This window comes from Antennarius striatus, chromosome 10, assembly GCF_040054535.1.
Source record: "Antennarius striatus isolate MH-2024 chromosome 10, ASM4005453v1, whole genome shotgun sequence".
In the NCBI taxonomy this organism is placed as follows: domain Eukaryota; kingdom Metazoa; phylum Chordata; class Actinopteri; order Lophiiformes; family Antennariidae; genus Antennarius; species Antennarius striatus.
The window spans coordinates 14986529-15003264 of NC_090785.1; the positions used below are offsets into that span (position 1 = coordinate 14986529).

Consider the following 16736-nt stretch of genomic DNA (forward strand, 5'->3'; position numbering starts at 1 on the left):
TTTTTTTTTAACTCTTACTACAGAACTCTGCTGTCCAATAATCTTCCTATTGTTGTTGTTATCTTTTGAAAAGTGCAAAGTGCTTGTATCAGGCTGTGCTTTTGCAAGATATTGTACGCTGCATAGGGAAGCTGGGTTGTGCACGTTAACTCAGTACCGCAAGCTGATTGATTATCCTCGCTGCCTCTCTTTCAAAGCGAGCTCAGATAGAGTATGGAGCAGTATGTAAATATGTGGAACCTCTCCACCACTACTGCACTCCTCCAACCTGTATGGGCCACCGCACTGCAGCCCGGCAACAAAGACAAGAGGGCTGTTCAAAGAGAACTAGAAAATGTTCTAGCTGCATCTATTGTAAGCGTTGAGCACCAGGTCCCTGAAGAGAACCACACAGGACGTGCCAAGCAACAATGCACCCAGAACAGAGGCTTATTCCTCTGGACTGTATCTGTTCATTTGGAAGTGTTATTCCCCCCTCAGCAGTGCGGTCAAAAAAGGCTTTTAGTCTCCAAGGGCTTCAGACTTTCTTGAGTAACACCCGGCTCTCGCTGTCATCCATCTCCCTGAGTAACAGCGCCCCTGTTTGGTTGGCAGTATGTACTGCAGTCCCACTTCACTGAAGTTCTTGACAGCTGTTGAACTGAGGGTGAAGTAAAGAGTTACCCCTGCGTTTCTCCTGGGATATGCAAATGAAGCATGAATATGGAGCAATAGAAAGGAAGATGTAGAAATTTTAAGCTTTGAATAAATTCTAACTCGCTCAGGTAGGTGTTTGCAAAGGAGCTAGGGTTGCACAGCCTTTCTTTTTAAATCCATTATGTATTCATATAGTTTATACTCAAATGCATCGTTTGTCACTCTGTGCAAAAATGGGTGCAGAAGCACATCCCTAAAAGAAAGGATGGGAAACAGGCATGAATAGAGAATGCATACCAGAGAGAAAGATACGATGTTTTCTTTTAAAATCTAAATCTGAATTATTCCTGTATTCATCATACCACCAGGAACTCCACTGCCTCCCTTTAAAGATGCTATTTATCACGTCAGTCTGACATCTTGGATATATTTAACAATCTATACATGACAGTGACAACTTATATCAGTCTAATTAATGACAATTTTGGTGTATTCCAGGCAGGCAGTCTTGTTACGGTTTGCCTCAGACATACAGGTACCGACTGTGCTGCTGCGTTAACGCTTTTCTTTTTCTTTTTTGCATGCATGTTCTGTGCTGCAGGAAATCCCGTTCTACCACATCTGGAATGGTTCCCAGCGGTACCTTCACTGCACGTTCTCTCTGGAGCGACTCAGCCTCAGCACCTGCGAGCTCACCTGCCAGCTGTGCGTGTGGCAGGTGGAGGGGGAGGGACAGAGCTTTAGCCTCGACTTTAACATCGCCAAGGTAACATTCAGTGCAACTGTTTGTTTGCAGCCCAGGTAATGCTGTGCACTATTCAGCATTTTCCTGAGAACTTGTTTCTAAGCACTGGGAAGAGGGTCAGCATTCTGACGTCCATGTTTTCTGGTGATTATTCCGAGCAGGACACCCGAGCTGTGGACACTGAGTTCATGCTAATGGACAGTAATGCTACAGCTTTGGCGGGACCCAGCGCCTTTCAGATCCCATACCTCATCAGGCAGAAGATCTGCAGCAGCCTGGATGCCCCCTGCCCCAATGGAGCTGACTGGAGAATGCTAGCACAAAGACTTAAACTGGAGAGGTAAAGAACGGCCAAATATTATGAAGCCTTGATCTAAGGAACAGGCAGCTCACACACAAAGGATTTCAGAAAATGCAGCACAGCTATATTAATGCTGCCACTCCTGAGATACAGCATGGTGATACATTTACACAACATTGCTATAATGAATATGCATGGACATAAGGAGTTCATAGGAAGTTAATTGTACAGTAAGAGTAAGTGCATCACTAAAGTCTGTATTTCCAAAAGTTTGGGTAAACAAGGATATGTCGAGGCAAGCTAATCCCTTATTTGACGCTGCAGACATTACAGGATTTACGTGGACTTGAAGGATACAGCTATTACTTCTGTTAGAAAACACAAGCCTCTTCTTCCTTTTTTACCCTCAGGAACAGGTAAGCAGCTTAGAGGCAGTAGCTAAACGTGTACCTGTTACATTCCACTTAACAGTTGTAATTGGAAAGGTACCAAGATAGCTGCCCATCATGACGAAAAATATGGAGTCGGCTTGGTCGAGTGCCAAACTGAGAGATGCTGCACTTCATCACGATAAGAACTGTAACAGAAAGCAGCCAGGCATTGATCTTTTGTCCTCTGTTACATTTTTATACCTCCTAATGAAATCAAATGGGTACACTTAATTTATTCAATCAACTTTATTTATCACCATTAATCACAAATTTGAATTAATGCATTTCGGGTTAAACTAGCATTGTTTTTTTTGCTCATCATAATCAATTCTCATTTTAGTTTCAAGAAGGAAGACGTTTGAGCTATCCTTAACAGCATTCGTTCCTCAAAAGGGAGCAGCTCTTTGGTTTCTGTCATACTGTTGTTTCTCTGTTGGTTCTCGTGTGTGTAAATTGTCCAGACCAGACGGAATGAGACCAATCAATAAAACTTAAAATGCCAAGTACCTTTTCATTCGATCTGTTTCTCTTAAGACTGTGCAAATGGCTGTGTCTGAGCCATACAAGATAAGCTTGTGTTTCACACGCCAGGGTGAATAAGCAGGGCTGACATGTCGGACACTAAGCTCTGCCTTTTCTATCTAAATAATGACACAGAGGATTGTTCCTGAACTATTTTTGACCAACACTTTGCTTTTGTGGTGGTGTTTGCTGTGTGAATTTAAAACCTATTTGACTCAAAATAGAGTGGTGCTGCGTTCTGGGCGCTTGTGCACTGCCACGTTTGTAACCATCAACAAAATGCTTCACTAGGCAAACAGAAAATACAAGGAAGTAATGGCCCTCTGACCTTTCTCAAGGTGGAAAGGACTTGGTGGCATTTGAGCTCCTTGTCTCAACCCCTCCCATCGGCACACATAACACAACCCCTCTTTGTGCCAGGAGCTAAAGCGCTCCTCTCTTTTCTAATGCCATATGTGCTCTACATAACGGCTAAAGCCCCAGACATTCGGAAGACAGAAAAAGGCCATTAAAATCAAACAAGCATCTTCAGGTACCGAGGGGATCAGGTCCCACTCAACATCAAATACACAGCTGGCAGGGGCACCGCTTTGTTGTCATTGATTGGGTTTGATCGTAAAGGTTCTGCTCCTAAAAGGGAAAAGGTCACTTCCGACTTAACTGTGAAAGTACGTATAGGATTTACTATATGGTGGATTTAGGGTCAATTTTTACATCATAGACAGACAATAGCAGCTTATGCTGTTAAGCTTCCAATGAAAATTGACAGAGATTCTGTATTTGATGGTTTGAAGAGCTAAACTGGGCTCATATCTTTTTATCGTGTTTTTTTACTTACTGCTCCAATATAACACAATAAAATTGACATTGACAGAGTTACAAGAGGCAGCAGCACCATAAAGCACCAGCTGAAAAGCTTTCCTTTGACACGATTTGAGGAGAGAATATGAGGCTGTTTTCAAATGTGAAAAAGAAAAACTTGATTTAATAAAAATGTCTTATCTCTCCCTAACGGTTATTTTTATACTCCTCTCTCCTCAGACACATGAGTTTCTTTGCATCCAAAGCAAGCCCAACCTCTGTGATCCTGGACCTGTGGGAGGCACAACATTTCCACAGCGGCAACATCAACCAGCTGGCCACGGTCATGGCTGACATTGGCAAACAGGAAGCCATGATATTCCTGGTCTCTGATGGTGAATGCTAACCCAGAAAAGGGGAAGAGACTGGTGCAAAGGAAAAGTACAGAACACAACAACACAGAGAAATAAAACAATAACTGCAGCGGGAGTCAGAGAGCAGAGCTGGTTCAAGGTCATCCTTTGTTTGCTTCAGAGGATAGTAAAGAATTTGTGTATGATTCCCACCAAACAGTGTAAAAATCTTTAAACTGACCAAATTAGGGAGATGAAAGCATTTGGGCGTGTGGAGAAATGTAAAAGAAAATACCCTTTATTTTACATCAAAGATTGAAGTTAAATCCGTCATACGCCATGGTTCTACTTTGAAGATGACATTAAATTAATTTCATACGTTTTATATTAATAGCCCATTTATGGCTATTATGGATCAATATGCAAACATAAGGCTATCACTGAGGTCCAATATTGAAAATTCAATGAATATTTTTAAATGTAGAAAATTATTTACACATGAAAAGGGTGGTGACAGATGGTGCCAGGTTCAGAGAACAGTTTGCAACTGGCAGGTTTGTTATACGACATCATCTCAGACACTGAGCACATTTTTCAACAAGGTCATCAGGGTTTGTCAGCAATCCCATCCGTCCACAACCAAACTCAGTGATGCTGCACAGATGTGTGTTTCCCTGGAGTGTCATCATACGCTAAAAAAACACACACACACAAACACACACACACAAGGCTTGTAGCACATCCTGGACCTGCAGGGTTAAAGTAGATTGTATGTCGAAGACCTAAAAATTAGTTTCATGTTGTTGTCTTTTATTTAGTGTTGATATCACTTATGTGAATGTAACATCTTAATTCAGTGAGACACTCTGCAGTTTTCCTGCTTCTGAATATACAAAGTTTGAGCTCTTTTGCAGGAGGAGTAACAGTTTCACTGTCTATTTCTGTGGAAATTGTGTGATTATGATCCGTCCAGTTTATTATACACTAATGTGCAGTGCCCCAATTGTTCATTGTGACATTTTTCTGTTTTAAATTCCACAGCTAATGACGGAGCCATAGGGCCGAAAGGCGTTTGCAGCTATGCCAACACTGAATATCGTCAGAACTCATTTCTAAAATGACATTTTCCACCTGATAACATTAATTCTGTAGCAGAGGTGTCAGAAAAACAAGGCCAAAAGGGTTATTATCCCATATGAATAATGCAGAGCACTTTACCCACAGAGGATCTGACAACAAATTCCTTTAGTGGTGTAGAAAGGCTAGCTGTACAGCTTAGTTTTTTTTAGTCATCTATAAAGCACTGTCGGTGGGGATTCTTTATTTGCTGTGTGGCTAAACAGTATTTCCACATCAGAGCAGCGCCTGTCTCTCAAAGTTAAGCATCGCTGAAACGTTCTTTTATTCTTTTCTTTCCAGGCTGGCACAAATGATCCAGCAGAATCATACAACAAATTCATTGCTTCAAATGTTGCTCGTCTTTACACCTTTTTTAATTGTTATTCAAAAAAGGTTCTGTCAGGTCAGGCAACATGAAATACACACAGTATCTCTAAAGTCCAGCAGTTAAGTAATTATTATTTGAAAGGTGCGAGCAATCCGAAACTAGCCATAGTTCCTCCGTCTGCCTCAGGGTTGCATTTGAAGTCGTCTTTTAAAGTTTAAAGAGAGTCCTTTTCCATTCGATCCCTTCTTATTCAAACAGTTAGTACAGCCTGTCCTCCTGTGGCTTCAACTTTTAACATTAACTGGAGCCTCTTTTATGATTGTCACATATTTAGAATGTATACATATCTTCTCTTGCAGTGGAAGAAAGTGGTTATTTTTTCATGTTCTTGAAGTTCCCACGACACATCGGCTGACACGGTTTTCCAAATTCTTGTACTTTTTCCATTTAGAGATGTCATGAAATACAAACGTTACCTTTTTAATTTCACTTTAAGAAACCCTTGGATCAAGGCCCTTTTAGATAAAATGGCGAAATCACCTTAAATCAATCTTTTCATGTTGAAATGGATCTTTGTCACGTGTAATATGTAAATACTTTTTGTATACCAACCTTGTGCTGTCACTTCGCTTATTGTATATCAGCAGAATTGGTAACCAAAGTTTTATGAATATCATGAGACCACTAAAATCCTCACACTCTATCCATTTAATCTTATTTCAACATCATTTTTCTTTCAGCTAATAAGAATAAGTCAGTTACTGTCTCTTCTAAACTGCGGACTCAAAGTCAAAATCATTTATGTAATGTCCTCACTTTTGTCTTTGAGCGAAGTTTGTTTAAGCAGTAATATGTGTCTTTTTATTTTATCACTTTGTAAAGAAATGTACATTATATTTTAATATGAAACCAAAAAAATACACTTAAGTGGCGCAGCATTTGTCAAGTCTAAACAGTGACGTGTTTGCCTATATACTGTTCTTTGGCGATCTAGCAGTGAAGACTTTTTGCAGTGTTATGGGTTTAGAGACTGTTTTAAAGGAAGTTTCTATACATATTTTGTCCGTCCTTAATCTGCATATGTTTCTTATTATTTCTTGAACTGTAAGCATTTACAAACAAAGTGGAAAAAGTCACTATTGCTCAGTGAATCACTATATGTGGTCTGTGTGGAGGATAATTGAGGATGTCAGTCCATGGACGCAGACAAGCCAGTGTTAACACAGTGTGTTTCGATGAGCCATGGCAGTTGTACAGTCAGACTGTGTGTGAAACTCGTATCACTCTTGTCATTGTCTGGGATTTGTTGTCTGACCACATTTCAGTAATGTAGTTCACCAGCCGCCAGGATGTTCACCATCTATCTTCACTTCTATCTTGTCCAAAAAAATCTGCAATTACTGTGTGTGCGTGTGTGTGTGTGTGTGTGTGTGTGTGTGAAATTAATACAGTCCCCTTCAGGATGAAATCTTGGCCTCACAGTTGTGTTACGTCAGCAGCAAGTACTTTGTTCAACGGTTTAGAAGGTATGGGGGGAAATTGTTACATTTCTACTGTTATTTTTTTGTGTCACTCATGAATATTTAGTGTCGAGAACATTGTGTGTGTGTGTGAGAGTGTGTGTATGTGTATGTGTGTGTGTGAGTGATCAGATTTCTCCCTTCACTGATTGAGCTGTTTTCGTTTTGAACTAAGAACAGTAGACTTCAGTACTTGTGAATGGTTTTTCTATTTAGTTCCTTGCCTTTCTGCAAGTCAAAATGCTGTATTTATTACATGCCACAGCGCTTATGCAATTGTCTAATCCTTTTTTTTACCTTTTGTGTTCCTTATTGTCAATGTAAATTGTTGTCAACATTTTTGTGGCAATGGAAAAACTTCTGAGGGAAGTTTTCTGTACTATTTTGGACAATGATATGGATTTGTGGGTAGAATTTTGGAAATTCGTTTCTAAGTGCTTTCAAGTATTTACTTGGCCTTATGTATATATATATATCTATGACATTTCAGAAAGGTATGTATAGTAATTCAGCCTGAACTGTTGTAAATAAATTATATATTGTTAATTCAAGGACTGAATTTTTTACTTGGTAATCACCGTGTGGAGCTTTTGATTTATTTTTAAAAAGGTGATTGCTAAATGTTATTAGTCAAGCTTTAAAGACTCAACATCACTCTGGTCCTAAAATATTTACTTCACAGGAATTGTCTGACATTTAGGAAAATATGGTTAATCGCTTTTCTGGGGAGTTTCAGAAAAAGGTCAGCATGATTAGAATACCAGGACAAATCTAGAGTAACACAAAAAGTACATTAATAAGATGGCACATCTCATTGGACTGATCGAAACGCAAATAACTAAACGTTATTTCTCATTCTAGAGGCAATTAAACAGTTTAGAATCCACCCAGCAGGACTGAGCAACATCTCTGCCAGTACTTGCAAAAAAGAACAATCTCCCTACAAAACGTTTCATTTTTACTGTACCTTATTAAACTGGTCATTATTCAATCTAAACTCATAATCTATTGAACAAAATAAGGTTTGAACAGCAGTTTTAGTTTGACCAACAAGGTCACCTGTGATATACAGTATATGAAGTAAACTGAGCTGTTCAGGTTTAAGGAGTACTGCTTTGACACATTTATGGGCCAACTGACTTAAAACTATGCTCTTAGAAGTTCTTTTTTTTTTTACAGAATACATTATCGGCTGCCTGTAGTGAGGTTAAGAGTTAGTTAGGAGCTGCTTTCACTGATTAATCATTATTCTACGGTTATTCAACTAGAAGCAGGAGATAGTCCAGATATTGATCTGTTCAAGTGGTTTGCATGTTATACTTGATTCAGTTGACCTACATGATTAAATGGATACTGTAAAATTATTTCTGCACACAGCAGGATAATGCAGAGATTGCTAGGATCTTTGTAACAGCAGCAAGGCTGACTGGGTAAAAGTTGACTTTAAGCACATGTGACTCACAATATAGAGTTAAAACATCAGTTTTCAGTCCATTGATCAGTCTCAGAACACGGTAGTACTGATGAATTTATTTCAAAATTTGAGCAGCTATAAAAACACTTGCAGACTCATTCTGAAGCAATATAAATACTTATTGAACAAAGTATTGAAAGTACTCTAAGGAACAATCACAACATCATAGTAACATAAGGGATACAATGCATAAAACCTTTGAGATTTTTTTTCTACTTAAAGTCCAACAAATGATAAAACTTTAATAAATCACTTTACTTGAATAGAAAGATGTTTTAGGGAAAAAAATCACACTGTCATTATTGAAATTGGATCAATTAGGGATTATTACAGGACACAAAAGTTAGTCATTAAATGCAGTGTGAGCTTTGGATTTGCCAGAACTGAAGTGATGAGCAGTTAACGTTTCTGTGGAGTGGTGCAGGGCTCCTGTCAGCAGAAATGGGACACCACCTTCTCTACTCAACTAGACCCCTATTATGTTAATAGGCACTGCATGCAGTAAGAGTTGGTGAGTGGGCCTAAATGGGGCCACCTCTTCTCTGCATTAGCAGATGCACAGCAACAGATCATTACTGCGATGTGTGAGGATATTAGAGGTTCAGTGACTTCCTCCACTTGCAATACACCAACTTCAGACTGAACAAGGAGGAGGTTAGTATAGTGGGTAATGTAGTACTTGATGTTCTCAAAGTCACGCATACATCGTGAGTTAGTGATGGTATGAATAATTCCTTGACTACTTCCAGTTATACAGAACAGCATTTGGCATTACAGGCAGTTTCATCTCAGCCCTAATAAACAGCAAAGTAACGTAACAGTACGTGAAGCTAACACTAAGCCTCCAATGCAGAAACAAATTCCGCAGGATAGAAAAATTTTAAACTAGGTGTGAAGTTGGCAAAGACGAGACCCAGACGAGTGTGTAAGTGGACCGGAGGGCAGAATGAGGTAAAGAAGAGGGAGAGCGAGAGCGAGAGAGAGACGAGCCATCCTTCCTCTGAAGATGGAGCTCACACCGGAGCGAAGGCATGGCCTTTGCACAGGGGTTTATCCTTCTTCGAGTAGAACGTCTTCCCCTCCAGGTTGATCTGGCAGAGCTTGAGAGATGAAAGGAGACAGACAGTCACAGACAGATCGGGGAAACCAGGGCAGAGCAGATATCAGACCTCAACATTACCAATGTGACTGTACACAGTTTTGCGCCAGCCAGAGCACAAATTATTCACCCCTCTGCATTCTCTTTCAGTTTTGACATGGAGAGATAAGACTGCAGGTGACATGGTAGGTGAAAAGAGAGTGACAGGGAAAACTGGAGACCCAAAAGATGGAGGCAGGTTTTTCAGGTGGCACTGGGTCGGGATCACCAGACGAGACGGGCAAAAAGAGCCTCACAGGGAGTCATATCAATCAAAATGACTTACAGCACAGACGAAGCACGTATCGTGCCAGCTGTAGCCCAAGGCCTCCAGGAAGCGATCCCCGGCATCAATCTTAAAGTCACAGCCATGACATTTGGTGCCAAACATCTTCTCATAGTCTGCAGAGACAAAGTTGATGGGAGAGACAGAGAGGGGCAAAGACGTGTGAGATAGTCGTCAGAGTAACTCGACAAAATAAATTCCAAAAAGCTTTTATTGCCCCGCAGATCAGGTCAAGCATCCTCCGTGACCTCCACAATAATTGTATGTAAACATCACTTAACATCTATAAGATGCTCTGGAGCACAGAGTGTGAAATGGGTTTCCACCTCTTTCATCTTTTTAAGAACTGGAGGCTTTTCTTCTTAAGTAGAAGTAATATCAGACAACACACTTTAGGACTTAAATGATGGTAATAAAGATAAATGAAGCTGTTTTGAAGGCAAACATTAACTCCTCTTCTCTCTGCACATTTGATACTTGCTGTTTAAGTAATTTTGTCCACCCACTGTACATCAGTGCCTTTCCAGAGTGTGAGGGAGGGATTAGGATGAGGGGAAATTGCTCCAGATACTTAACTGGATTTGCCAGTCTCTTTCATCACAGGGACTCTGGGAAAAGTGTCAGGTTATAATGCTGCTTCTCAAGAGTGGAGTGGGTGAGCGCTGCACAATCCCTGAAAGATGCTGAGGTAGCACAATGTTTATCAGAGCTAAAGGCATTATTCAGAGTATGAGTACTCAGGTTCTGGCTTCGCCTCTAATAAAGGAACGATCCAAGTCAGCCTCAGAAGCGGGAGAGAAACACGGCGCCCCGCTAAATAATTTACACAACAGTAGAAGAGCGCACGCCACTTATAAAATCTAATAGAGAAAAGTATGAAGTAAACTAGAGCTAAACAGATTAGAGCAGATGAAAACATCACTCCATGATGGGCTGATGCATGTGGCATGAGATTCATGATGTAAGCCCGTGACAAAGCCGAAAGCTACAATACAACAATGCAATGTTTCACAAAGAGCCTAATTTAAAAATATGGAAATAACAAAGAACTAGACATGTTAATTATTTAAAAAACCTCCACCAGTGTGAAAAAGGTCAGCATAATTAGAATATAAGGACAAAGCAACACTATAGCAACACTAAAATAATAAAATAGTGAGATGGCCCATCTCGTTGGACTAATCGAAACACAAATAAATGTAAATGTTTTTTGTGATTCTGGAGGCAATTAAATAAATTCACCCTGCAGGACTGAGCAGCCTCTCCCACTACGTACTTGCAAACGAGAAGAATCTTTGCAAAACTACAGCTTTCATTTTTACTGTACCCTATCAAACTGGTCATTATTCAATGTAAACTCATGATCTATCTTAATCTAACCTGTGGATCGGTTAGATTAAGATAGCTGCAGCCTGCAGGTTTGCACCACAGCTTTGGTATTAAATGCCGAACTGCACTTTATTAGCAAAGGCATCCATTGACACTAACAACATTTGATTACCTCGACCACAATGTCTCTTCCATTTGGTCATGAGGCCTAGTCCAAATTAAGATAAACCTGGCATTATCAGTATGGAACCAATTAATTTGTACACTCAGGCTTTTCAGAGCGCTTGTTCTTTTGTCAATGATTTATATTTTCTGCTCAGGCATGGCCTTTAAAAATTGCCTTAACTCAACTTTCTGTTTAGTCTTCACCAACACAGATTTCTGAGGTGTCTATCTTCATTCATCCACAATAATATTGTCAAAGTGATGCTTTAGGGATGTTTAGATAAGGTGAGGCAACGTAAGTAAAAGACCCTTCAGTACAACAGCAGTAAGGTGACTCATTCAGAGAGGTTATGTCACAACACTGACCACTATACGAGATCCTGATCCACTGAATCGAGCAATGATAAAACCACATTTATGTCATTGTAAAACAATGGATGACTAATGTAGTTATCTCCTTTAACACGTTCTACTCTAGCAGAAGGTACTTCTGTCAGTTTCATCGTAATTTGTAGGAAATTAACAGATTTTGGCTCAAAAACTGTAGGTTTTATGTTAAAGTTGGAATGTAGCCCTGAGTGTAGGGTTGAACTAGTTGGGTCATTTCCAAAAGCATTTTATTCATATTTTATTTTCACCTGTCATCAGGACAGAATGCATTAACTGCAGTGTTTCAGTTTTTCACCTTTTTCACAGTAGGGTTCTCCCTCCTCCATGTAAAAGGCTTGGTTCCTGATGGGAGTCTTACAGGCTGCACACTTGAAACACTGAACATGGTACGTCATTTTCAAGGCATGCATGATTTCCTGATTAGGGAAGAAAAAGGGAGAATAAGGGAGTGAAAACAGCCTCAGATGTGTAATGTCAAATGGGTCTTCTCATTTACAACCATTCCAGGTTTCCTGTTTGTACTTTGATTTTGTAAAACACAACTACTCAGCTCTTACCCCTGTGATCTTCTTCTTGCACTTGGCACAGTTTGGAGCGTATCTGTTGTCATGGCACTTGGTACAGTAAACAGACCCTCTTTCCTCAAAGAAGCCCCCCTCCTCCAGAACCATTTTACACTGTGAACATGTGAACTCCTCCGGGTGCCAAGAACGTCCCAGTGCCACCAGGTACCGACCCCTGGAAAACACACACACACACACCAACACACACACACACACACACAGAGAGACAAAAGCTGCTTCATATTTTTCAGTTGAACATGGAAAAAAAATGACAGTTCAGAAGAAATGTGAGTTTACACTGAGGAACGTTTGTGCCTTACAGCTCCACCATTTGTGACTGAAACACTGAGGTTTCTCTTCTATCTCTGAAATGTGTGAAATATGATTGTATCATTGCAGAGCCAACGTACAGCTTGTCTCTGATGAAAACAAACTATCTCCACACTGTGATAGTTGTGCAGACTGACATAAACCTGTCACTGAGTTTATTAACATCCTTAAATTATTTCCTGTCATTTTTTTTGAGTATTTTATTCTGGTAAAATGAATCACAGGTATCTCTGTAGAAGTGGCTCAGTGGGCTCACCTTATGATTTTGTTACAGGCACCGCAAACAGGGGTCCTCCCACTGTGCTCTGGTGGCTGCTGTGCTGCCTGCAGAATGGAGCTGCGGTTCTGCATGGGCGTCGGATGGGCTGGCTGCTGGTGCTGAGTCACAATGGTGCTGGTCTTGTCAGGGCGAAAACGGTCTGCAAAATTAGGGTCGGTGACCCAGGGCGGTCGACAGGAAGGACCTGATCTGCCTGTTGCGGCAGCTGTAGTCTTGGAGCCTGAGGCAATTTTTTAATTTTTTTTTAAAAAACAACAAGATAGTTTTTTGTTATTAGAGTGGCCGCTCCACGCTGTGACTTTGAATATGTACGCAATGGGAGATGGACACTTTTATGTAATATTCACGATCACGCCAGATGTACATTGCAACAGTTTTGCTTGTCATGTTGTTGCTGCTGATACTCATGTATTGAAATTGAATCAGATTCCATTAGCCAAACTCTACTTGATGTGGTTCAAGTTCTTTTTACGCATCAGCGGGAGCAGACACTCACCATCTGGTTCATCTGCTGCCCGGGACTTTGCAGGTGAGGAGGCTGGCTCAACGCTGTGGGGAGAAAATGGCTAATTAGGAAAGCCACACACACACACACATACGTTTGTGCACACACCTTTCAGTAACCATGGTCACTACTGAGAACATACGTTAGGATTTCACTGGAAATAACGGTCTCCATTTCCTAGTGTCACAGATTAACCTCTGTGTGAAGAACCACAAGCATCATCATTATTAATAATGTTCAACAGGCAACAAGAGTTTCTCACCTGCTGTGGCGAGAAGGAGATTCAGGAGAATGTCAAAGAAAACACACAAAATAGAACAGAATTTCAATTGATTTGTGGGACATTTTACTTGATTACACAAGTCTTGGTGAGAGAAAATCAATTATTTGGTTCAAATGATCAACACTATGCAACCAATACCGCAGTGTGTGTTCTGCATGACATTCTAGCTACGCATCAATATGCTTCTACAATAACACGCCCGCACATCTCCAAAAGATAGACGTGCAAAGTTAGAGGACGAGAAACCCGAGATGTGCTACGCTCTCAGATTTGGATGCAGAGGAGTTTTGCTTCAAGCCTGCATGTGCAGAAGTTGTGGAATAAAGAGTTGTTTCTATATTTCAAAGTGCCATTACCCAAAGCAAGCATCACAATACTCTGAAAATCTTCAAACCGTAACCAACATGGAAAAACAACTTCTGAGCCAAGACATTGAAACTCTGGAGACGTCTAATCTTGAGGGGGAAAAAAATAATATAATACCGCCTTTGGCATCTATCATGTTTACATCTTCAACTGTGGCATCTACAATATACTAATGAAAGATGATGAAATAAGTTTGCCTTTGCAAAGATGAAAATGAAGAAGGAGTTATCCTGTAACAGTCTTGTTGCGTAGCATCGCCCGTATCCAGTTAAGTCTGCCTATCAATTATCATCAGCATGTAGTCAAAAAAAATAAACACAAGTCAGAGCGTCAGGAGAAGTTTCTGACTGGAGGCTATCAAACAAAAACATGAAGAATATAAAAAAAAGTTGACTACAGTCTATATAGCAAGAAGATGGCTTACGGGTGTAGTCATGAGGAGGAAGTTGAATCTTTCTAAATTAAAGACAGTTATTCCCTCATGCTGGGCTAAAGGGGAGAGAGGAGGCTACATGAGGCAGTTCTTTGGTATTTGTGTCAAACACAGGCAGACCAAACCAGTTTCAGCCCTTTAGACACCTAGATCCTGGGTCAGCCACCCTCCATCCCACACACACTGGCCGGCCTGCCTTCAGGGACCCCTAACAACCCTCAAAGAACATCCTGGTAAACAAGAGCAGCCCCGGACGCACGCCCTACATGACTCCGGACCAGCAGCACCAGGTCCTCACACACCTTTGAGGGTTGTTTGAGTGCACCTCGCTCTGGTGAAGGTTGCAGGTGTAAATTAGAGTGCAGCCTCTACAGCATCGTATTCCCACCTGGAGCAACCTGGATGATGTTAACTTGACATTTTCACTGCTTTCAACACCTTCCTCCCCCCAGCCTGCTTAGTGAGAGGCTCAGTCTGAGACTGCACATTTCCTGCATCACAGACGGGACAGGATGGAGCTTTAATTACTGTTGCAATGAGTGTTGGACATGCAGCAGATCAACACCCCATGGAACATTTCTTGACATTTTGGGTACATTTTCACACCTCAGATTTCAGATTTACCATCTTTCTACTTTTGTTTTTGCCTTCCTTCTCCTGTGGGATGCCTCAATTTGAGGAAAAGGGGAAGTTTGTTGCAGAGAGGAGCAGGTTTTGATTTCACATGGAGAAGGAAGCCTCTGACATGTGTCACCCTCCTCACTGAGGAAGCCAAAGGCTTTGGAGCTCTGCATCGGGCTGAATCTGACAAATGATGAAGTGTCACACTGTGACACATCTCTGAGAGCACAGGGACAGGAATCACTGTTCTTACGTGTGCAACACGCACTTCTTGTCATCCTCATTATTTGGTACAAGGTAAATTATACTAACAAACAATAACTTTACAAATGAATGAATCAATGCTGTTATATGTATGTATGTTATACCGAACATTTTATCATTCTTTGATTCCCACGCCTCTGCTGCTGATATTTTTCCTGTCAAATACAACCACACCTCTTTGGCTTAGTGTTTAGTCATTTTCTTTACTTGTTCACTATGACTGGTGGTTCAAGCATTGCAAATAGAAAACGTAGATATAAGGAGGTTTCTCTTCTACTTCTCTAAATCAAGGTAATGCCTACTGCTTTATCATCAACACATTTGCATTTTGTTTTGAAGGATCTCCCTTTCTCTCTGATGAAGGTCACTGTGCTGCAGTGCACTCAGATGAATAGCAGTTATGCTAATGGTGGTTATTTAATTAGGGTTTAAATGTTCATGGATATATTAATATCAGGCGAGTGAAACAGACTAAAGACTGTACGTTCTCACTGTGCTCCCTTGCATTTTATGATTGTATACCTCATGTGTGCCTATTTGCTGCTTTTATGCCTGAATGCACAACAATTTCCTCTCAGAGGCAACAAAAGTAACCTTGAACCCTGATCTTTGAAAAGGGTCCGTTATTAATTCAGAACAGCAAGGATACAGAAGAAAACCTCTCCTTCCCTGTAATCAGTTTTCTTCAGGTAAGCAGAGAAGTTCTTGTGACTCAGCTAAAGAAGGCGAAGTCAGATAAATAATAACTATACGAGAGATGCAGCCTTTTAAGCTTGAATGGTGAAATAAGTCAAAGAAAGGAAACACAGAAGGACAGGGAAGCGGGAGATTGCTTTTTCAGACGTTTTATATTTTTGATGACAGCAGAAAAAAACAAAAGTACAGATTAATCTTCCTTTTCTTTTGCAATGGTTAGAGAAGAATATGAGATGGGGAGATCAGAAATGAAAACTCTAAAGGGATGAAGAACTCAATAAATGGAAACAGGCAGAGAGAGAGAGAGAGAGAGAGAAGGTTTGACCTCATAGGAGGATAAGGAACACAGAGGCCCTTCCCACCAAATAGCAAAGTGTGATATGGAAAGTAGGGCTACAGACGTGGTGGTCCACAGCGTCGTCAACAATCATCAAGCCAGAAAGAGGGAGTTCTTGTACTTCGGCTCAGTATGCAAGGTTCCACTTTGGTATTTGTCATCTAAGCTACATTTCCTCTATTTTTTTTTTCAGTTTGTTTTTCTTTTTTCCCAAAAACTTCTTCATCACCCCCATCTGTAAACTGAAAGGTGACTTTGCTAACTGCCATTGTTCGGCCGGTTATCTTCATCGTCTTTGTCACAGTCGTTGCAGTGTGGCTATCACTAGCAGGTTCTGCGTCCCGTGGCATCCAGGATGTCGCTCAGGATTTGATATTGAGGGCACGAGCAGACCTGTCATGGTGCCAGTCCCTCAGACGGGCATAGCGGGGACTCTGAATCTCAGTGAGGAACTTTTCCCTGATGGCAAGAGATGTGAAACAGAGATAGAAAGGAAGGGGATAGATTGTAGGGAAGACAA

At 40.8% G+C, this 16736-nt stretch overlaps 2 protein-coding genes across 5 annotated transcripts in view; one reads left to right on the forward strand and one right to left on the reverse strand.

Moving 5' to 3' along the window:
- Positions 1-7263, forward strand: part of unc5a (unc-5 netrin receptor A) — a 133198-nt gene extending 125935 nt beyond the window's left edge. The window contains exons 13-15 of the mRNA XM_068326235.1: positions 1238-1402; positions 1543-1721; positions 3677-7263. Coding sequence (XP_068182336.1) covers positions 1238-1402; positions 1543-1721; positions 3677-3842 — 510 coding nt within the window. The 3' untranslated portion in view covers positions 3843-7263. The remainder of the gene's footprint in view (positions 1-1237; positions 1403-1542; positions 1722-3676) is intronic.
- A 992-nt stretch (positions 7264-8255) lies between these two features.
- Positions 8256-16736, reverse strand: part of pdlim7 (PDZ and LIM domain 7) — a 30029-nt gene continuing 21548 nt past the window's right edge. For 3 of the 4 annotated variants that reach the window (XM_068324906.1, XM_068324904.1, XM_068324905.1), the window contains exons 6-11: positions 13208-13260; positions 12688-12931; positions 12096-12276; positions 11834-11954; positions 9655-9770; positions 8256-9330 (exon numbers count right to left, since the gene is read on the reverse strand). In XM_068324906.1, coding sequence (XP_068181007.1) covers positions 9244-9330; positions 9655-9770; positions 11834-11954; positions 12096-12276; positions 12688-12931; positions 13208-13260 — 802 coding nt within the window. In that variant the 3' untranslated portion in view covers positions 8256-9243. Of the gene's footprint in view, positions 9331-9654; positions 9771-11833; positions 11955-12095; positions 12277-12687; positions 12932-13207; positions 13261-16012; positions 16676-16736 lie in introns of those variants that run through there. The other variant, XM_068324907.1, reaches the window with a different exon arrangement.